Genomic DNA, 22,468 nt, shown 5'->3' with positions numbered 1-22,468 from the left:
GCTTTTTTGCATTAATATCTCTAGTGCAGCAAGAGTCTGCAGGTGAATATGGTAAAAAAAATAAAAGTAAAAAATAAATTATATATATATATATATATATATATATATATATATATATATATATATATATATATATATATATATATATATATATATATATATAGTTTTCTTTCATGTTTTTTCATGTAAATTAAAAATATATTTATTAATGTTAAATAACTGCTTTCTTATTATATGTAGTTTTAAATTAAATGATTACTCCAGTCATTATTGCTTTTATTACTACTACCTTAATAATAATAATAATAATTAAATGCATCTTTAAGATCACTGGAAAAAATTATTAAATTAAATTTTAAACTACTTTTGAACAGTTATTTTATAGTGCAATAACGTTTCACAATTTTACAATTTGTACTGTATATTTGATTAAATAAATGCAGCCTTGGTGAGCTGGAGAAGCTTATTTTAAAACATTTAAAAATCCTACTGACCCCAAACTTTTGACCGGTAGTGTACATCACTAAGATGATGGATTACATTACAGATTTTTTCTTGCAAATTTGTTCTAAAATGGAAAAACAACTGCATTTAGTTAACATATAGGTTATAACGGATAACAGATATAACATATAGGTTGCATTGCTTTAGTTAATGTTAATAATGTATTTACTAACATGAACAAACTATGAATTATGGGGGTGATAACCGTTTTCAAGGTATACTGTGGAATATATACTGTGCTTTGGAAAAGTCAAGGTTTTAAAACCACCAAATTTTTCTGTTATACCATTCCTACGGTATGTGTAAGATTTTATTAAATTTTTTTCCTTAGTTTTTCAGGACAACAGTAGCTCTAGCAGAAAAGATATTCAAAGATGCCGTTTTAAATTGTAAAGAAATCTGTGTTTTTGAAACTAATGAAGACAGCAAAAGTCAATGATTCATTTGAAATTTTTAGCCAGACATGTTTACTGCTCCAACATATTTGAAATGTTTCTCAAAATAAAATATATTGTGTTCAAAGAGGAAAAAAGTTGTTGTTTTTTACCCAGACTGTTAAAAAGACTCTTATTTTAGAGCAATAATCACAATACCTTGAAACCATGATATTTTTATCCAAGGTTATCATACCGTCAGAATCTTATACCGGCCCATGCCTACAATAAACAATGCATTTATTACAGTGTATGCAAATGTTAGCTAATGGTAATACAGTTGTTCACTGTCAGTTTAACTCGCAGTGCATTAACTAATGTTAACAAGAACAACATTGAATTTTAATAGTGCATTAGTAATTGATGAACTATGATTAATAAATGCTGTATAATTCTGTATTTTTAAATGCATGACTTATTTTTAATTCCATTATTACGTTTTCTACTTAAAGTACTCATACTTTACTAATATATTTAAATTGTTATAATTATTCCTTTTTAACAGTATGTTGCACTCCACATGTATTCTCAACCCTCTTGTGAGGCCCAGACTCCTGCCTTAAAGCATCCTCATCACATTTTGACATCTAAGGCAAGTGTTTTTAACCCAACCCTGAAGACATCAAAGCAAGTGTGCCACATATCTCCCCGATAACATCATCATATAAATGAGACTGCCATTACTAACATCGGTGTTTCTTTCAAGAATCAACTGAGCTATAGTGGTGTTATACAGTACTACTCAACAGTTCATACAGCACTACAGTAATTAAGTCCTTATTATCAAGAGTATATGAGTGTAGAAAAATATCACAGACAGTGCTTGAACACCTCAATGAGTCATGATGACATAAGTGCAACAAATATGTCCTCAAAGCAGCAAGTTATTCATGTTTTATGTGGTCTATCGTGTGGCGACATCTCCTGGCTAACTGCATTACTGCAGTATTAATGAAATTAAACTTCTATACACGCTGAATAATACTGCATTTCGTCTCAAAATATTTGCAGTAAATTAACAGTTTTCTAAAAGGGTACAGATTGAGAAATAACAGACCTATTTGGATATTCATAATCTAAAATCAATGTGAATTTATAAGTTAAATTGAACAATATAGAAAAGCCACTGACTAACATTTGTACACGGTAAAAAAAAAGACGATTGCTTACTCTACCTAAAAAGTGAGTAAACTCGTTGCCTTAAAACCAACAAGTTGACTTTTTACTTGAAATATGAACAGTGTAACTTGGAACTGTAAAGTTGATTTAACTTAATTTTTGTAATTATGCACTTAGTTCATTTAAATAATCATTTTAAGGCTGTGGGTTTACTCCAGAAACTGCTTTACTTATCAAGTGCAGTCAATTATTTTTGAAGCATAACTGGAAAAAAGTATATTGTCTGTTAAAAACATACAGTTCATTCTCTTTGTCCAGGTGTGATTTTAAAAATACAAAAATATTTTCAGGGGTTGTATTGATTAAAAACATAAGCATCAATTTAATTCAATCTTTGTTCAAGAAGAAGTCCAAATAACTTGACAGGGTTATCACTATTATTATTATCATCATCATCATCATCATCATCATCATCTTATTATGAGGATGGAGACAACCCTATTTACAATCAAAACAGCAAAAATTCATAATTTGATACCCAAAAACAAAATGCATATTGAATGTTACAATGTCTTGTACATGCAAATCCTGTAATTTTTTATTATTTTAAGTTACACACACACACACACATGTTTGTTTTTGTGAAAAGTGGGTACATTACATAGGTTTCCATTCATTTTATACTGTCCAATTGTATATTGTATTGCCCTCACCCCACCCTACCCCTAAACCCAACCATCACAGGAGACAGTGTGCAGCTTTACTCTCTGATTAAACTCATCTTGTGGGATTTATAAGCTTTTTGAGAAATGAGGACGTCACCAATGTCCTCATATTTCACCTCCTTTTTTTAATACCTGTGTCATACCTATGTCATTATACAGATTTGTGTCCTGATATGTCACAAAAACACGTACACACACACACAAGCACTGTGAACTTAATCCATTTGAGTAAAGGAAGCAATTTGAGCAAAGTAAAACCCAATAAATGATGAGAACTCAAACCTATTCAAACCTATTGAGTACTGTAAAACCCAATAAGTTAAGGCAACTCAAACCATTTGAGGAAACCAATTGCTACAAACCATTTGAGTTAAAAAAAACGAATCTACACGAGTACTGTGAATTTGCAGTTCACATTCAGTTGAAGTAATGAGATACTTAATTAACTCATTACCTTTACCACTGAGTTCAAAACTCTTCAAATGAGTAGAATTAACTTTCAGTCAATTTTGAGTTAACTGCGCTCATTTCATTTGATAAAGTTGACTGTTGAGTTTTACAATGTATATATACGCAGAACAAGAACAAACAAAGGACAATATAAAGGAAAACAAAAAGAAAACAGGTAGCAACAACAACAAAATGCATCATAGTCACAAAACATACATTTAAAAACTATAACTTAAACCTCAGAGGGGTCACTGGATTGCTCTTGAGATATAAATTTGTCAAATAAATCAAGAAATTGACCCCAAGTAGCCAAAAATGTTCTTATGGAGCTAGTCCTTAAAAATCTGAGTCTCTCCATCTAAATAACTGATATCATATCTGAAATCCAGTTCTGGAATGAGGGGGGTAAAGGTGATTTCCAATTGTTAAGCACTAGTGTTTTAGCCACCACCATGCCTTGCATTAAAAACTCTTGCATTATTTGAGGGAGAGAAGATGTATTTTCTGAGAAGCCAAAGATGTCAAGTTCGGCATCTGGTAGAAAATTGTCTCCTATAAGCCTTGGAGTACCAGTCTCTACGTTCATTCTGATATATCTTTGTTTTTCAGAATGGTGCTTTCTATGCAGATCCTTCAAAAAATAAGGGAACAACAGTACAGTAGGCGTCTTTATAGAGGCCACACGAGGATGTTGTTGAGATGGGCTGAGAGGTCAGTGCACTGTTTTGTGAATTTCCCAAATGTTCCAGGATGCTAGTTTCTACCGAGGAAGCTCTCACAAGCCGATGACACCTTTATGATTCACTGAACAGTCAGTTGTGGGAATCTGAGCTTTCACATTGTAGTCCTGCATCAAACCCCTGTGGGCTTCCCCGTCCTTCACACCAGGTCACACAGTGCACATCAAAGAGCAGACATACAGACGGGAGATGAGATCAAACATGAGCCACACTAGTGGGACAGAGGTCAGTATACTTTATCTTTACTTTCTTTTTTTAAATGCAGTAAATTCATAGTCATCAGATCATTGTTCTTTTCTCTGTACATGAATGTCTGGGCTATTTATTTTTCCAGCTGTGTGCATGTTAGATGACAGATCGATGACAGGAGCTCCCAACATTGAAAACTGATTGTTTGAGATGTCATGTTTTTGACAATATCACACACCCAAATACATATCAGGGGTAAAACTGTGCTGTGTGTCTCTGACAGTAGCATATGTGCAAAGTTTGGCCTTCCAAAGTAAGTTCCAGTTGATAGCTTGAACAAACACAGGTGCTTGCCACATTGAAGATTCGTCCTCTGAGCCTTTCCTCTCCAAAGTTAAAGGGATAGTTCACCCAAAAGTGAAAATGTACAGGTAATTTACTCACTCTCAGGCAACAGAAGATGTAGATTACTTTTTTTTCTTCAGTATAACAGTAAATAAGATTTTTTGCTGAATCCTTGATGCTTTGTTTAATGCAAGTCAATGATCACCCGTTTTTGAGTCCCTTAACAGTGACATTGCGTGATCAGTTTTCGCGTTGAGCCCAACTGATCCGCACTTTGGCCCATCAATTCCAACTGGGTCAGGGCCAGGCCAATCAAATCAAAGAGCTCACACTAGTAACAGATAATCAGAACAGAACAATAATCAGAATAATCAGTGACAAAAACTCAGTAACAAATAATCAGAAGCCACAGGGATAACATGCCAATAAGATACAAATACAACATACAGATAAGTTCAAATCAATCCCTGTGGCTTCTGATTATTTGTTACTGAGATTTTCTAAGCGAAATATTGGTCTATTCTGTTTATTTTTAGGTGTACACACACTAGGCTGCCAAAATCCCAGTTCGTTTTACTAATGTGAGCTCTTTGATTCGATTGGTCGGCCCTGAAGTTGGAATTGGTAGGCCAAAGTGCGGATCAGTTGGGCTCAATGCGAAACCAATGATGCCATGTCACTGTTAAGGGACTGTTCCATAAGAATCCTGTATGGCTTTATAAGAGGCCAACCACATCAATTTGGTGCACTGCGCTGTTCTTGTTGACATGTGCAGTGCATTTTTTATTTCGCTAGGCAACTCGCTAGCGTTGCTGTTGATATTGTTAGAATTTAAATACTTAATAATATTGCGCTATTCATTCATTTTCTTTTCGGCTTAGTCTTTTTATTATTATTGCCACAGCAGAATGAACCGCCAACTTATGAAAACACCCATACACTCTTGCATTCACACACATACACTACGACCAGTTTGGCTCACCCAATTCACCTAACCGATTGTTAAGTGTGACGTCACGCAAAGCGGCTTCCGGGTCCAAGTGCTGTATATCAAACTGGGGAGACTTATCAAATGGTAATAATAAACATTTACAAAGCGGTGAAATACTTTCGAAAATCACGATCGCAAGGCATATATCAACACCTAATATCAGATGTCCAGAAAGTGATAAATGTTTTATAAATTGTTAAAGTTTCGGTATTTGGGATGCAGCAAGGCCAGAGACCGATGTGTACACTATGATTTTATATAAAATTCATAATATTATTAGTCCATACATCACAACTTAACAAGCGGATAGCGCATGTCTCTGGACTTTGGGGCAAACCGGGGCACCCGGAGGAAACCCACGTGAACATGGGGAGAATATGCAAATTCCACACAGAGATGCCATCTGATCCAGCCGGGGCTCAAACCAGCGACCTTCTTACTGTGAGGCAATCATGCTACCCACCCTGATGCCCTTTTGCAATAGTCAAGATTTGTGAAGTCAAGCAACTACGGATAACTGGAAACAGTGACCACAAGTCTCTCCTCCATCTTTAAAAGTCTCTGTAGTCATCTTGACAACAAAAACACTGCTATCACCTCAACGGAAACCCTGCCTCTGCTTTAATTTGTTTAGAGAATGAAAAAGACACAACTGACAGTTTAGTTTTTTGCAGGCGCACAGCGCAACGGCAAAAACGTGAGGCGGAACATGCCGTTAGAACTCAAGCAGCATGCAAAGCAATCGCAGCCATTAGTAGATCATTCGAAAAAGGAGCTTTCAACTTTCAAATGTGTTCGGTGTGATCAAGGACTAACTCATCCTTCCTTGTCAAAGAATCAAAGATGCAAACTCCTCACTGTACTTTAGCTGCCACCTTCAGCAAACCTCCTAACAAATGCAGCAACATAATGTTTATAAAAATGTATGACCATCAAAAGTCTTGGATCTGCTTCATCAAAACATTTGACCAGGTGTCACTGTGTCCCAAATGACTCAAAATAATACACAACAATATAACTAAAGCAATCTCTATTGTACTGAGAGAGAGCGCTTCTCTTCCTGTTTTCTTCTAAACCAGGGATGAGCAACTTCAGTCCTGGAGGGCCACTGCCTTGCAGAGGTTAGCTCCAATCCTAATCAAGCACACATGCCTGTAGCTTGCAAGTGATCTTGAAGACATGGTTTAGCATGTTGAGGTATGTTTGATTAGTGTTGGAGTAAAACTCTGCAGGACAGTGGCCCTCCAAGAGCGAAGTGTCCATCCCTGTTCTAAACAGTCACGTCGATGATGCAAGAGTTTAAAAATGCAATGTGAGTGTGGGCAGTTGGGAAAACTCCAGATGGGGTGACAATTGCGTCCATGCTTGGTGCAAGGGAAATAATGCCTATTGTTGAGTTTTGTGTAGTGTTGACTATCATAAAAATGGGTAACACATTGACTTTGGCCCAATCCCAATTCTATTTTTGTACGCCTACCACTTCCCCTTGGCCCTTGAAACAGAGTGTGAAGAGGAAGGGCTTCAAATGTATCCCTAAGAAATAAGACAGCACTACAGTACCTGCACATGCCAGCATATGTCATCGCAATCTCTTGCTTCATATGAGATTGACAATGGCGACTGCTGTAGTTATTCCAGTTGTGTGTGTGTGTGTGTTTTTTTTGCCATTTATCTTCAGGACATTACTGAAGACAACGATATCATGTTATCTTAACGATATAATGTGGTAATAAGCTCATAACTGAACTGCGCATTAACACCATGGCCATATTCATCTATGTAAACACGTGTAGACAATGTTAACATTATACCAGACACTGTAAAAAGCTTATTCCCAATCACAAGACTTTTCTGACAGGATATTCGAGTGTCATCGAGTAACAGATGAGAAAGTATGTAGTGGGATTACAATACACGATTTATCATTATGGATTATAGATATATTTAGTGGTTTTTACTTGATTTTAGCATGATGGTAAACACGAACGATGTTATGAATGTATTAAAACATATGCTTGTTTGTTCTTAAGGATAACAAAAATACTAATTTGTGCATTTCCTTACTTCCGTGTACAGCTATGCTGCTGTTGGAGATGGTGTATTCTGGGAAATTTTTATACCCCTTGGTTTCGAGTGTGTTCCTGGAAAATCTGTTTCAAGGGCTATCTATCTTTTTTAAAGCGAAAGAGAATTGGGGTAAGGGAAAAGGCTAAGGGGTAGAATTGGGATTGGGCCTTAAATTTTACGAATCACCAAGTAATAGGGATTCAGCTAATAAAAAATCGTATTTTTTGTTTAACTGAAGAAAAAAGTCCCCCACATCTTTATTGGTCCTGAGGGTAAGTAAATTAACATTTTTGTTTTTCATTCTTGGGTGAACTATCCTTTTAACAGTGATAAAATGTCTTTGTCCTTTTTGAGTTTCAGGAGTCTTCTGTTCTCCTCGCATACACGTCTGTTGTTTTTGCTGTCTTCAGCAGTTTGTTGTTCTTTAACAACTTCAGTTTCTTTTTCCAGCTGGGTCATCCAGGAAATTTGCCTAATGTTTTTAATGTACTGTGAATTCAGATCAATTTCTTTTGTCACATGTTGTTTTTCACCTGATGTAGTGAAATATCATGCAGTTCCACATACAGTACAGCATCCTTTTACGCACAGCCATGTCCACACAGGTTTCAAAATATACTCAAGCGCAGCATTTTTTTATACTCCAGTCATCACTGAGCTTTATTGCTTGCGGAACATTTCCTCTGTAAACGTCTTTGTACTCCTTCAAAACTTTAGTTAAATGATGCCACTTTCTGAAACTCTTCTCTTTTCGCCTTGCGCAAATGTGTTTTAATCCATTGTAGCATTAATATTTGTCTTCTGTTTGACATGTTGTTTTATATTGCCTTTTCCACTTGTTTTCGACTGCTGCCTAGTCTGTAGCACCTTTGTGTACTACAAGAACCTCCTGATAATGAAAATTGTATCACACGGACAGTGGGCTAATTTAGAAAGATTGGCGGTGTGCATATTGTGCTGATAAAAAAATTGCAGATCTGTACACATATCTTAGTGTACATGTAAAAATGGAAGTATAGGCTTCAGTGTACACTTTTTAACTATCCGTAGATGTCATTCTCTACCCATCCGGCCTCAACACGCGATGCGCTCCGGCAGGTCTCATAGATGTCATTTGTGACAAAACCGCACTGCGTTGTGGTGCTCGGGACATTTTCGTATTCCTCAAACTGACTGCTTGATGGCACACTAAATGTTCTGTTAATCTCAGAGCTCATGTACTCCAGATGAGCTCCACACTGGTTGAAATTGTCGGTGTGTTTATAATCAGTTTGGCTCTTTGGTGCTAAAGGACGCACCCACTGTCCTGGCACTGCGTAGATTTCATTCTGCTCTTTTCTCCTGCAAAGACAGTCACAAAGTATATTATGTAGTAATGTAGTTAATGGAGAGGAGTTGATAGAACTGTTTGCATTGGATTACACACCTCTTTGTCATAACTCTGTAACAGAAGAACCCAGACACCAGTAAAATCAGCAGCAGCACTACAGGCAGAATGGCAAGGAGGGTGTAGAAAATATTGATTTTGTCTTCTGAAATAGAAACTATAAGTTAAAACATAATTGTTAATAAAAATCAGTTAAATAATATCATTAAATTTAGTAATAATATAATTATTATAAATATGTTATTACAAAATTACATGTACTTCCACTATTACTTATCAAATTATGACTTTTAGGGGTGTATTTTGGTTATAATTTATTGTTAATTACCTGAAGACTCTGAGAGTTCAGTTTTTATGCTGTCATTGTCCACTGTAATTGGCGGGTGCTTTGGCACCAGAGTAAAGTCAATGATACCTAAAAATAAGTAGATAATAAAATAATCATAATTATGAATAATGAAGCATTTATGATGCTTGGCCTAATATTTCACCCAAAATCGAAAGGCAATTCATGTGCAGGCAATGAATTAATAATAATGTTTAAAGTCATCAATATTTTGTCAGTAGCTGTAAACTTACATTCTATGAATCAGCAAGGACCACAGTTTTAGCTATGCATTTTAAAAGTTTTCCACTGAAGAAAAAAGTCACCCATATCATGAGTAAATTAACAATACATTATCAATTTTTGGTGAACTATCCTTTCATATTTTTTTTTTATTCTAAATGTATCTTGAGTAAATGTATAGCTCCACTTCCACCACTAGAGGTCATGACAACAATTATTATCTGTAAAAAAAACCCGTCTTTTAAAGGAAAATTCACATTAAAACATTATACTGATATTCTGATTCTATTTACACACTATGAGATCATTTTAAGGATTCTTTCCGCCATGAGGCATCAAAAAGCAGAATAGTATTTCTACTTATTGCCATGTAATTAAAAGAATAAGAAAATTAGTGTTGTTTTGCACAGGATTAGGAATAACCCAAAACGCATAATATGGGTGAAAATAATAGATTTTTCTATTATGCCAAAAGTCTTTGGAATATTTAAAAAATATTATCTTCATTTTGTAAACTTCCTACTCTAAACTCTAACTCTAAACTTTTGATGAGTAATATGCATAGCTAAGAAATTTCAAGGTAATTTTCTCAATATATGCACTTTTTACCCTCAGACTCCAGAGTTGTATCTCAACCAAATATTGTCCTATCATAACAAACCAAATATTAACAGAAAGATTTAATTCAGTTTTGGATGATCCATAAATCTTAATTTCATGAAATTAATTATGGTTCTTCTGTGGCCCTGGGTCACATTTTACACAATGACCATGTTTATATGCTATTATAATAATATTTTATCACAATAACCTGTGTCATAACATTTTAAGTTAGTTATTAATATTAAATATTGTGTATTTAAATAAATAATATTCATTGTACTTTTATTTTGGCAATTGTCTCAGCTAGCGTATTCAGTTTTGTTTACATTTTTTATTTATTTTTATTATAATTTTTATCTGATATTTTTGTCGTTTATTTAATCAAAATTTAAAATACTGAAAACAATTTGTAGTGTTAATTTTATTATTGAAGAATGCTTTAATTTTTAATTTAATGTAGACTAAAGTTACTTTCAAATGATAAAATCTCACCGTAATTTTGAGATACTCTCATATAAAAATACCATATATTAATAAATTAAGCAGAAAATTGCCATTACTGTGTCATAAAATGGTAGCAAGCACACCAGATAAAGCTTAGGCTTTGTTTACCTGTGTGTGTAGTGATATTTCCTGCAGAAGTGGGGACAGGATGCTTCTCTAAACACATACAGGAGGCACAAGGGTTTACATTTTAAGTCCTCTTACATAACACGTTTATACTGAGAGATGCTTGCCTCAGATCTGTTGACTATTAAATATCTTAATGTGACAGCTAACATTAACATAAAAAACTTACCGTCTGAGTACTTGCAGATGAAATTGTTCTTGGAATTGCAATTGTAGTCAGTCCACTTAAACAGACTGTGCTCCTTCTGGCCAGCAGAAGATGAGGGCCGGTAAAATAGCGCCACACACTGATCAAGGCCACACGAGGGCTCTGCCACCAGCCAATTCCTGAAAATTATACATCACATTTATTACTTTTATTTATTTATTTATTTTTACATTCGTTATTATTTTTAATTCTACTACACTGCAAAAAATGAGTTTTCTTGGTTTTTTTGTCTTGTTTCTAGTCCAAATATCTAAAAATTCTTAAATAATAAGTGTTTTCTAGAAAAGTAAAAACAGAAATTGTTTTCAGAAATAGTAAATCAAAATTGAGTTTTTCCTTAACAAAAGTTAATAATATGCCAAACAGGTTTGAAATAAGTGTATTTTACTTACCTTATTGGAAAATTATTTAGTTTGTTTTAAGGAAAATTCACTTAATTTTGACATTGTTTCTGAAAACAAAACAATTTTTTTACTTGTCTAGAAAATGGTTCTTGGTTACATTTTTTTATATAAATTTTGGACCAGAAACAAAACAAAAAACTTTTGTAGGAAAAGTAAGATTTTACATCATATGTTAAATGAATTTGTTTTTCATTTATTACTTAAGTTGTACTTTGTGTCAGATTTCAGCAGTAAGTGTTGAGCTTTTGTTTTAGTTATTAATAACAACACTAGTATAAAAGTCATTTTTATTATTTTATATTTGTCCTCTTTTAGCTTCAGCCACCCATCATTGTAACTGCAACCAAAATAATAATCCCAAATGAGCACTTTTTCTAAAGAAAGAAGCTCATGCCCAGTGTTGGGGGTAACTTATTACAAGTAATGCAAATAATATTACTTTTCTTAGTAACGAGTAAAGTAACTTTTAAAAATTAAAAAAAAATTAAATTTTATGACGTTAAAAAAATTAAGTAATAATATTTGAGTTACTTTTTAAAAAACGTAATGTGAGCTACTTTTGAGTTTAGTTACTTCACTTTAAAAAAAATCAATTGCTAAATTAAAATTAAAATGATCATGTTGATTCCCCCATGCAATGAGAGAATGCAGGAACAGACAGAAAGGAAGATGGCAGAGCCTTACATATCTATGATGGAAGTATTTTCATTATTTTTTACCAGTATTGCCAGATATAGCTGATTTTTTTTCCAGCCCAAAAGCCACACAATTGCACAAAAAAAACGCCCAAAATATTAGATTTAATAGATTAATTTACATTTAAATCTAAATTAACTTAGTTAACTGTCAAAATTTTTAACCGGAAAAACACAACATAACCGGATCCCGGTTCACCCACACACTGCACTTATAGTTGTGTAGATTACAGTATCTATTAGAGAATGTTTTACTTTCGAAATGGTGTATAAATTCGTCCCTGTTTAAATTTTAAAACAACTTTATTTCACCTCCTCTTGCGGGTGGGCCCAAGCGGTTTGCGATATGCACAGGTCACTACTAACTGAATGTAGTTGGAGCACACAGTTATTCATTCATTCATTTTCTTTTTCGGCTTAATCCCTTTATTAATCTGGGGTCGCCACAGCGGAATGACCCACCAATTTATCCAGCATATGTTTTACGCAGAGGATACATTTCCAGCCACAACCCATCACCTATAGCACATGTCTTTGGACTGTGGGGGAAACCGGAGCACCCGGAGGAAACCGGAGCACCCTGAGGAAACCCACGCGAACATGGGGAGAACGTGCAAACTCCACACAGGAATGCCAGTTGAGTCGAGGCTCGAACCAGCCACCTTCCTGCTGTGAAGTGACAGCGCTACCCACTGTGCCACCGCGTTGCCCAGCACACATTTATGTTTTGTTAGATAATTTGCATAAATAATTTGAGTTTCAAAACCACCCAAATGTTGTCAACCCGTCAATGCCATTTTTATCCGCAAAAAAATATTCAAAACTGCCCAACCTGGCAACACTGTTTTGAATACATGAAAGAAAAGGAAAAGAGTACTATCTGAATGGACAGTGATTTTACTTTTTAATAAGACAAAAAGTACAAAAGTAGCAAATGCATTGCTTTAAACTTTTGTTAATCTGTATATTACAGGCCCGTAGCCAGGGGGGTTTTGGGTGGTTCGAAAGACCCATCCCTCACTGACAAAGGTCCAGAATTTGTCCCATACATTTGTCCTATTTTGACTGCTATTTCATAATAAATTGTGATAATAATAGATCGAATTAGGCTTTAACACCCAGCGGAATGCTTTGTTGGCTGTCGCTTCAGTGTGACAGAGGAAAGTTGAATATGCTGGCCAGTTTGCTATTTAAATGATAGATATTTAAATGACAATTGGCTAGTTTTTAATTTAAAACTTGAACATATTCCTATTTGTTTCTGATATATAATCCATGTGTATTTAGAAAATAAATATTGTTTCCCATATTTCCTCATTCTAAATCTTTATGAATATTTTGTTTTTGGTACATCAAAAAATGTGGTTATGATGACCACCCAACAAGCTAATCCAGCAAAATATAGTGCTTAAAATGACACTAAAATGCAACCCATTTAAACTTAACATTTAAATAGAAAATGAGGCGAATAACTGCCAAAAGGTCCACTTTTTAAGAAATAAGAACCAGCCCTTTTACCAGGCTGGCTACGGGCCTGTACTGCAGCATGTACTGCTCTAAGGGTCAAGAAGTTCTCCGAAGATAACGTTATCCTACATAAATGTTTTATGTGTTTGTTTTTTTTAAAGGTAAATGAAGGTTATACAGTGTGTTGTTAATAGCAGAGCTCCTCATATTTAAAAAAGAAGAAGAAGAAAAACCCTACAAGTTATGAAACAGATCAAGCCTCAGCCAGGTCAGAAAAAGTAACGCAAAAGTAATGTAACACTTTACTGCTCATGTGTAAATGATGACAGAATGATGTCACTTATTACTTAAAAACTAAACAAAAAGAGTAACTAAAAGGATACTATATATCTTACCTGAATGTGGCCTGACTATAATCCAGCCAGTAATACTGTGATGAACAGTCAACATTATACTGTGAGCTCCTCCGTAGCCCTATCCAAAAGTCTCCATCGGAGGCCCGGAGCGTCTGCACAAATCTCTCCACCAGACGCTGCTCGTTCTCGGTCTCGATGCTGAGCAGCTCTCCATCTTCCTCCCAGCACTTCTGTCGGGCTGCCTCGAAGCTGGCTCTGAGCCTGCTGTCCTGGAAGAGTGTGATCTTATAGCAGGGTTTCTCCGTCCCTCTTCGGCATATCCTCTGATCTGCAAAACAACCACACACGCTGATGATAGTGTTCAAGTAATTAAAAGAATACAGTTTTAGGAAAATTGGCGAGGAGAATTATGTGCGCAAAGAGAGGAAGAATCCAGAAGTTCTACAAACTGTCAGGCGGAAAATCGTCTCAAGCAGAGTCATGTGTGCGACAGTCAGCCATCAGCCATATCCTCTTGGACTAATAAACAGCTGCAACCCACTTATAAATCCGACAACTGTACACAAACAAACCACTGTACATATAAAGAATACCCAAATGAAGCACTAGTTACACGTATTTTGTTGCGCCGTTGGTTTTTATTCGTTGTTAAAGGTAGTTCTGCACAACAAAAGCTTCAGAAACCTTTATTTGAGAAGTTTACGGTTCAGCTGTCGCATTATTTATATAGCCTACTACGAGTGAGCATTTGGACACACTATTGTGTTTTCTCCTCGAGTTGGTTCATTTGAGTATCGCTGTGCAAGAACGGACATTTTCTATAAATAATCAGAAACTCACCACCGAAAGCGCCTGACGCGCAGCTGGGATGGAAACAAACTGCCAAAACAGTTCCGATCAGTTTCATGAACTCCATCTCTACATAGTTTTAAAGGGCGTGCGACTGCCTCGACTCTTTCTAGATCCTGGTAACGTCCCGCCGCTGTCAGACGAAACAAATGCAGGCAAAAAAGAGGCTGCTTGAGACTCCGTAGGAAAGAAAGTGCCTCATGCTAGCAGAAACTGCTGCAGCTGGTTTTGTGCTCCCACTCTTTGCGTGTGTTTTTAAATAGTGTTCTGAAGTAGCTTTTTTCTACAGTTACTTTGTTTAAGTTAGCTAATTTAATACATAGCTAAACTAATAATAAATTATTTAATGAATTTATGCCAATTTGTATTTTTTTTACAAATGTATTTACTTATTTTTTTCTACCATTTCCTTTTAAGTAAACAATACATTATTTATTAAATTTAACCAATTTGCTTTTGTTTATTTATTTATTTATTTATATGCATAATGGCAGGGGCGCTCTTAATGATTTGGGGGCCCTAAGCAATTCCGGTTATGGGGCCCTAGTATTGAAACTCAAAGCATTCTTTATAGATATTTTTTTCTCTGTAGATTATTATTATTGAAAAAAAAACTGTATGTTAAAAAATATTTAAATAAATATTTATAGTATATAAAATATTTAAAGTATATTTGAATATTTACAGAACCTTTATCTTCACAAATTCACAAATGGGGCATCACAGTGGCGTAGTGGGTAGCACGATCACCTCACACCTCACGCTGGTTCAAGCCTCAGCTGGGTCAGTTGGCATTTCTGTGTGGAGTTTGCGTGTTCATTCCTCCGGGTGCTCCAGTTTCCCTCACAGTCCAAAGACATGCACTTTAGGTGAATTGAATAAGCTAAATTGTCTGTAATGTGTGAATGCAAGTGTACGGGTGTTTCCCAGTGTTGGGTTGCAGCTGGAAGGGCATCTGGTGTGTAAAGTTGGTGGTTCATTCCGCTGTGGCGACACCTGATTAATAAAAGGAATGAGCTGAAAAGAAAATGAATGAACGTTCACAAATAAAATAAACAAGTTCTAACTGACTAATTTGCAACCATTTAAACTAAATTAGCTATTTTTGTGAATAGATTTTGATGCAAGTAAAAAACAACAACATTTAAACAAATTAAATTCACGATCAAACAAACTAAATGAATTGAATAATTGCTGTTTGGTGTTTATTTTATTTGAACAGACCGTACTTCTCTTAACAGTTATATACATATTTCACAATATGTGATGGAAAATTTGTAAAAGAGCTATATGATGTGTCTGTGGTATTGGGGTGGGGGAAAAATAAGCTTGAAAAAATAAATCAGAATTTTCACTGCATCAGTGTATGTAACCCTGAAGCACAAAACCAGACCTGCATATATTGCACCAGTATATTTTTGGCAGCAATTAGTCAAAACTATGCCAAACATCTTTACAATATTACAAACTAATTTCTGATTTGCTAAGATTTTGTATTGCTAAGATTTTAATTTGCTCAGCTTTTAAAGACAATTTTCTCAAAATGTACATTTATTTTAACTCTTAGATTCCAGATATTCATATAGATTTATCTCAACCAAATATTGCCATAAGAAACCATAAAGCAATGGAAAGATGATTTATTCTGCTTTCAGATGTCGTATAAATTTCCAAAAATTTACTCTTATGACTGGTCTTGTGGTCTGCATCAACTTTCAGTGCGGTTTTGTACTTTCCTTGTATATCAACATCAGTCACTGTTTGTAAATCACTGTAGTTTCTACAGAATTATAAAATCTGTTCAGACAAAGTGGAGAGGGATCAATTTAGTTTGGCTTGCTTGCAAACTGACAGAGGAAGTAAGATGACATTTTATGAGGTTGACTGGAGTGTGCAAGTCAGTGGAGCTCAGTCACTGCTGCTGACCCGGCCAGCTCACAGTCAGACACACACACACACTACACTCACTATCCTCAGGAATAGGAAGCCAGTCCGGAAAGGAAGCTCTCTTTTTTTTAACAACAGCCTGTTTCCTCTTCATCTTTGTGGTTTGTTTTTTTGGTTCTTTTTCATTTCCAGACATTTCCCCCTTGACCTGACAAAGAAAATAAATTCATTATAGAGAGCTTGAGCCGAGAAATATACGCAGTAAAACTTTCTGGCTGTTATAAGGAGCCCAGTTACACGTTATTTTTTGGAAAAGGCAACCTGCTACTGTTGCAATGTGTAATCATATACATACATATGAAATCCTTGTGGTCTAATATGGGGAACAGATCCTGCAGATGTTCTGTGGTTTTGGAGAAATAAGGGTGAGGTCATCAGGCCAGTGGCACTGCATGTGTAGTTTGTTTGTGCTGATCTCTGGCAAGCCGCCCGGACTCATTGCCCCTCCTCACTCAATGCAGCCTGTCATGTCCCTTTTATTATGCTCAAACCACTTCCATTCAAAATCACTAACTTCTCAGCTTATGCCGTTTGCATCGAAAACTTTCGAAAACATCACTATTGTCAGAATCCTGTTGTTTTAACAGCTTTAGTTGCATTATTTTGGTTTAAATGTTCCAGTTTTTCTTGAGTATCGTTGTTACATGACAACAATATACTAGAATATGAGGGGGTTTATTATTCTTCATTTTTAAAACTTTTGGCCTGCAAGTGAATTTGTTTTTAAAACTCTGCCCCTTGAGATGATTGATAATGCATGTCTGTAATGCATGTCAAACAAGTTGTCCAGGAGTTGGTATCTTGAATATAGTCTTGTAACTTACAGCTATTGTTTACTAAAGTAGTGCCCCACACAGTAAGACATTGTGCCCTTTATTTCTGTGTAAAAAATTAAGTTCTTGTGTAGAATAGATTGATGGGTATATGTGCTATAGAACCCACATTTTGATTGTAGTCTGGTCATACATTATTTTAGGACAATGTTTTCGTCAGCAAGACTTTATAGCATAACTGTAGTACACTGTAAAAAATGCATGGTTCCATACGATTCCTTCATGTTGTCCCAACATTAACCGATTTAGTTAACTTAATAGTTTTTACAAATTTTAGTGGGTTGAACATAAAAGTACCCCCCCCCCCCCCACTCACCGGCCACTTTATTAGGTACACCTTACCAGTTCCGGGTTGGACCCCCTTTTGCCTTCAGAACTGCCTTAATCCTTTGTGGCATAGATTCAACAAGGTACTGGAAATATTCCTCAGATTTTGGACCAAATTGACATGATAGCGCCATGCAGTCGGCTGCACATCCATTATGTGAATCTCCCGTTCCACCACATCTCAAAGGTGCTCTATTGGATTGAGTGCTGGTGACTGTGGAGGCCATTTGAGTACAGTGAACTCATTGTCATGTTCAAAAAACCAGTCTAAGATGATTCACACTTTATGACATGGCACGTTATCCTGCTGGAAGTAACCATCAGAAGATGGGTACACTGTGGTCATCAAGGGATGGACATGGTCTGCAACAATACTCAGGTATGCTGTGGCGAATATTCCCCACACCATTGCACCACCACCAACCTGATCCGTTGATGCAAGGCAGGATGGACCCATGCTTTCATGTTGTTGATGTCAAATTCTGACCATCCATTCGAATGTTGCAGCAGAAATCAAGACGCATCACTCAAGGCAACGTTTTCCCAATCTTCTATTGTCCAATTTTGGTGAGCCCATGCGAATTGTAGCCTCAGTTGTCTTCTGCTGCTGTAGCCCATCCGCCTCATGGTTGGATTTGTTGTGCGTTCAGAGATACTAGTAACAAGTGGTTATTCGAATTACTGTTGCCTTTCTATCAGCTCAAACCAATCTGGTCATTCTCCTCTGACCTCTGGCATCAACAAAGCATTTGCACCCACAGAATTGCTGCTCACTGGATATTTTCTCTTTTACAGATCATTCCTTATAAACCATAGAGATGGTTGTCTGTGAAAATCCCAGTAGATCAGCAGGTTCTGAAATACTCAGACCAACCCGTCTGGCACCAACAATGTTCAAAGTCACTTAAATCACCTTTCCTCCCCATTCTGATGCTCAGTTAGAGCTGCAGCAGATCATCTTGACCATGTCTACATACCTAAATGCATTGAGTTGCTGCCATGTGATTGGCTGATTAGAAATGTGCGTTAAAGAGCGTTGGACAGGTGTACCTAATAAAGTGGCCGGTCAGTGTACGTTAACGTGATAATGCATTAATTACTGTTTAGACTGCTGTTCCATAATAGACTAAACACGTAATTTGCTTGCATTAAATCCCAAGTAGCTTTAATATAATTGTAATACAGTAATGGTTATAGTGATTTTGCTTTCAGAAACTTGAAACCGGATTTTTATTTATTTATTTTTTTCATTTTAATTAGTTGATTCACGTCATTCAAGTTAATGAATGGCCAAAATGCAAAAGAAGTTTTCAGTATTTTACTGTTTTGGTGTTGTGTAAATATATCATTAAGCTTCAATGTATGATGAATTAATTCATTTGACCACAGATACCGTATGTTAGAGGACTGAAACTAACAGTTGCTTGGAGATTAAAATGCCCATTTTCAGAGTAAAATCTATTATTAAGGCTTTGGACTTCTTTTGGACTTTCTTTTGGACTGTCATTTTTGAGATTGTGAGGTTTTACCCTGAAATAATCTACAGTAGCATATGCAATGTGTGCAGTTTGTTTATGTATGTTCAGCTTGTGTTGCCTTGTGTGGCTGCTACTGCATGCATATTTATTGCACATGCATATAAAATGGACATTAAAGTTAATCTCACTGAATGCAATGCATTTTCCATAACCAGCATACAGGAGAGTAGTTATTGCACCTGCACAGATATGAGCACTTAACATACAGACTGATTCTTGTAATATCTGAGAGAGGAGTTCCACTGTATTTACTGATGTGTTTCTACAATGGCATTTTCTGGACCAGCAGGCGGCAGTATAGTACTAGTACTGTTGTATGTGTTCTGAAGAGTTCTTTTTGTTTATTCAGTTGTTAATACTTTCACGCGGTCACAATTGGCATGCTTTTAAGCTTTTTTTCAGTTGTAAAATGTCACAGAACACCAAATGGAAAAAAAGAAAAAAGCATTGCAGGGCCTTAGGCAATTAATCTTGAATATCTGACAAAAGAGTTTCGCTCTTTACAAAACAGAGTTTCCTTGCACCGTGTGAATTCCCAGAATATGTTTTTACAGAACTGAAGGGGATTCCTCAATTAATCTGGTAACCATGTTTTTCTTGACGATGTATATCATACTGGCGCCATGAGGTGGATCATCACACAAAATCACACATTTGACTGTTTGGTTCTAAACAAAATATTTATGCCACTATTAAATGATGAAATCAAGTTATTATACATGAATATGACAGTGGTGTTACCATATACATTTATGAATAATGCTTTCTAATTGTATTAAAACTGTACACATAGCAGTCTTGAAGGATTCTGTCTAAATCTGTCCAATTTTCAGTGACCCCCGAATTTAAATACTGGTGTGAATTCCCTAATTCTCTAAACACCAATTATGTATTTGTTCCTTGCATTTTTCATTACAGTAATATAGTCATATGGTTGGGTTGGCTTTCTTTCTTTCTTTCTTCTTTCTTTCTTTCTTTCTTTCTTTCTTTTCTTTCTTTCTTTCTTCTTTCTTTCTTTCTTTCTTTCTTTCTTTCTTTCTTTTTTTTCTTTCTTTCTTTCTTTCTTTCTTTCTTTCTTTCTTTCTTTTTTTCCTTAACTTTCCTTTCCATTTTTTCTTTTCTTTTTTGTTTTCTTTTTTTATTCCTTTACTTCTTTCCTTTCCCCTTTCTTCCTACCTTCTGTCCTTTTTTCCTTCTTTCATTCTTTTCTTTCCTTTCCTTCCTTTTCTTCCTTTCCTTTTCTTTTCTTCCTTCCTTCCATCCTTCATTTCCTTCCCCTTCCTTCCTTCTTTCTTTCTTTCTTTCTTTCTTTCTTTTCTTTCTTTCTTTCTTTCTTTCTTTCTTTCTTTCTTTCTTTCTTTCTTTCTTTCTTTTCTTTCTTTCTTTCTTTCTTTCTTTCTTTCTTTCTTTCTTTCTTTCTTTCTTTCTTTCTTTCCATCACGAACAGAAGCTCTTTTTTTGGATGGCTGCTTTAGATGTGTTGCCTTGTCCACAAATTATAAGCATCTTTAATAGATGTCCATTTTATGGTGGTAAAGTAAGTCAATTACAGCAAAGATACTATATTTACATTTAAAGCACCATTTATCTTGCTGTATTTGTATCTTTACTGTAAAATATGCAGTAAGTTTTACAATTCACTCATTCATTCATTCATTCATTCATTCATTCATTCATTCATTTTCATCCGCTTTTCTGGGAGCAGCAGTCTCAGAAGAGAACCCCAGACTTCCCTCACCCTAGATACTTCCTTCAGCGGGATCCTGAGGCGTTCTCAAGTCAGCCAAGAGACATAGTCCTTCCAGCATGTCCTGGGTCTTCCCCCAGACCTCTTCCCGGTGGGACATTCCTGGAACACCTCCCTAGGTAGGCGTCCAAGAGGCATCTGAAACAGAGGCCCGAGCCACCTCAGCTGACTTCTCTCGATGTGGACAAGCAGCGGCTCTGCTCTGAGCTCCTCTAGGGTGACAGAGATCTTCACCCTATCTATAAGAGTGTACCCTGCCAACCTGCGAAGGAAACTCATTTCAGCTGCTTGTATCCGAGATCTTGTCCTTTCGGTTATGACCCAAAGGTGAGAGTAGGAACGTAGATTGACCGGTAAATCTAGAGCTTTGCTTTTCGGCTCAGCTCCTTCTTTACCACAACAGACCGGTACATCGACCGCATTACTGCTGCCGCTGCACCGATCCACCTGTTGATCTCACATTCCATCCTACCCTCAACAAAACCCAAGATACTTAAACTCCTCCACCTGGGGTAAGGACTTTCCTCCAACCTGGAGATGGTAAACCACCTTTTTCCGGTGGAGCACCATGGCCTCGAACTTGGAGGTGCTGATTCTCATCCCAGCCGCATCACACTAGCAACACACTGCACCAGTGCATGCTGAAGGTCCATGTTTTATAAAGCCAAGAGAACAACATTGTCTGCAATTAACAGAGTTGAAATCCTGTGGTCCCCCCCCCACCCAAGGCTGTGCATATAAAGTCTATTGCATAACTGTTCTACAGTAAAATACACTTTATATTACAGGTAAATACCGTGTAATTTACAAAAATTGTTAACAATGTGTGTCAATGGCTTAGTTCAAACTGCAGAACAGAAGTGTTTGATGCAGTATTAAACTGGTCAAAAATAGCACTAAATAGCAGAATGTGACCATGGCTATAATATATCATATGATTTCAGAGTCTTGTTATTTACACAAAATGAATGAGAATTTAGGAAATTCACCCCCGTTTTTAAATGCAGTTGATGATGCTCCTGAAACGTGTAGTGTGTATAAGAACAATTGAGTTTATGAATGCAGTTGTTGCTCTCATAAACTGTGTACAGAACAGCAATAAGCTCAAAATGGGTGACCTGACAACCAAATTAAGCTGCAGTGTGACTGTTCACCACCTGCCAGATCATATGTAGTGATCTGAACTGAGAGCAAAATTGAAGAACACAGGAATCCAGAAAACTCTTACTGTTCAGTTTGTAGAGGAGAACATGGTGTGACGCATCGTTCTCTGGCCGAGGGGCTTTTTTGGCACAAACAATAGTAAGGTACATGCTTTATTGAAAGCTGTTTGTCAGATATCAGC

General features: G+C 36.0%; 1 protein-coding gene across 3 annotated transcripts; it reads right to left on the bottom strand.

Moving 5' to 3' along the window:
• Positions 1-5,370: 5,370 nt before the first annotated feature.
• laynb (layilin b) lies at positions 5,371-14,899 on the bottom strand. 3 transcript variants are annotated; one of them, XM_056473853.1, is made up of 7 exons: positions 14,723-14,899; positions 13,922-14,210; positions 10,922-11,079; positions 10,735-10,782; positions 9,280-9,366; positions 8,991-9,108; positions 5,371-8,905 (listed from the first exon to the last, which is right to left on the bottom strand). In XM_056473853.1, the coding sequence occupies exons 1-7, from the start codon at positions 14,796-14,798 to the stop codon at positions 8,605-8,607; spliced, it is 1,077 nt and encodes a 358-aa protein (XP_056329828.1). In that variant the 5' UTR covers positions 14,799-14,899; the 3' UTR covers positions 5,371-8,604. The 3 variants fall into 3 exon arrangements, with proteins under 3 accessions (XP_056329828.1, XP_056329829.1, XP_056329830.1); XM_056473854.1 differs by having other exon boundaries at positions 8,991-9,096; XM_056473855.1 differs by lacking the exon at positions 9,280-9,366 and having other exon boundaries at positions 8,991-9,096.
• Between the last annotated feature and the right edge of the window lie 7,569 nt (positions 14,900-22,468).

The sequence above is a fragment of the Danio aesculapii genome, chromosome 15 (genome assembly GCF_903798145.1).
Source record: "Danio aesculapii chromosome 15, fDanAes4.1, whole genome shotgun sequence".
NCBI classification, from domain to species: Eukaryota; Metazoa; Chordata; class Actinopteri; order Cypriniformes; family Danionidae; genus Danio; species Danio aesculapii.
This window is presented reverse-complemented; position numbering and strand designations above follow the sequence as displayed.

What these genes read in the sequence shown, in the direction of transcription:
- laynb (XM_056473853.1), bottom strand. Translation starts at nt 14,798, where the DNA reads ATGGAGTTCATGAAACTGATCGGAACTGTTTTGGCAGTTTGTTTCCAT. An exon ending in CGCGTCAGGCGCTTTCGGTG is followed by an intron (nt 14,211 to 14,722) that starts GTGAGTTTCTGA and finishes GTTGTTTTGCAG; the next exon opens with ATCAGAGGATATGCCGAAGA. An exon ending in AAATATCACTACACACACAG is followed by an intron (nt 9,367 to 10,734) that starts GTAAACAAAGCC and finishes ACTTATTTTTAG; the next exon opens with GTATCATTGACTTTACTCTG.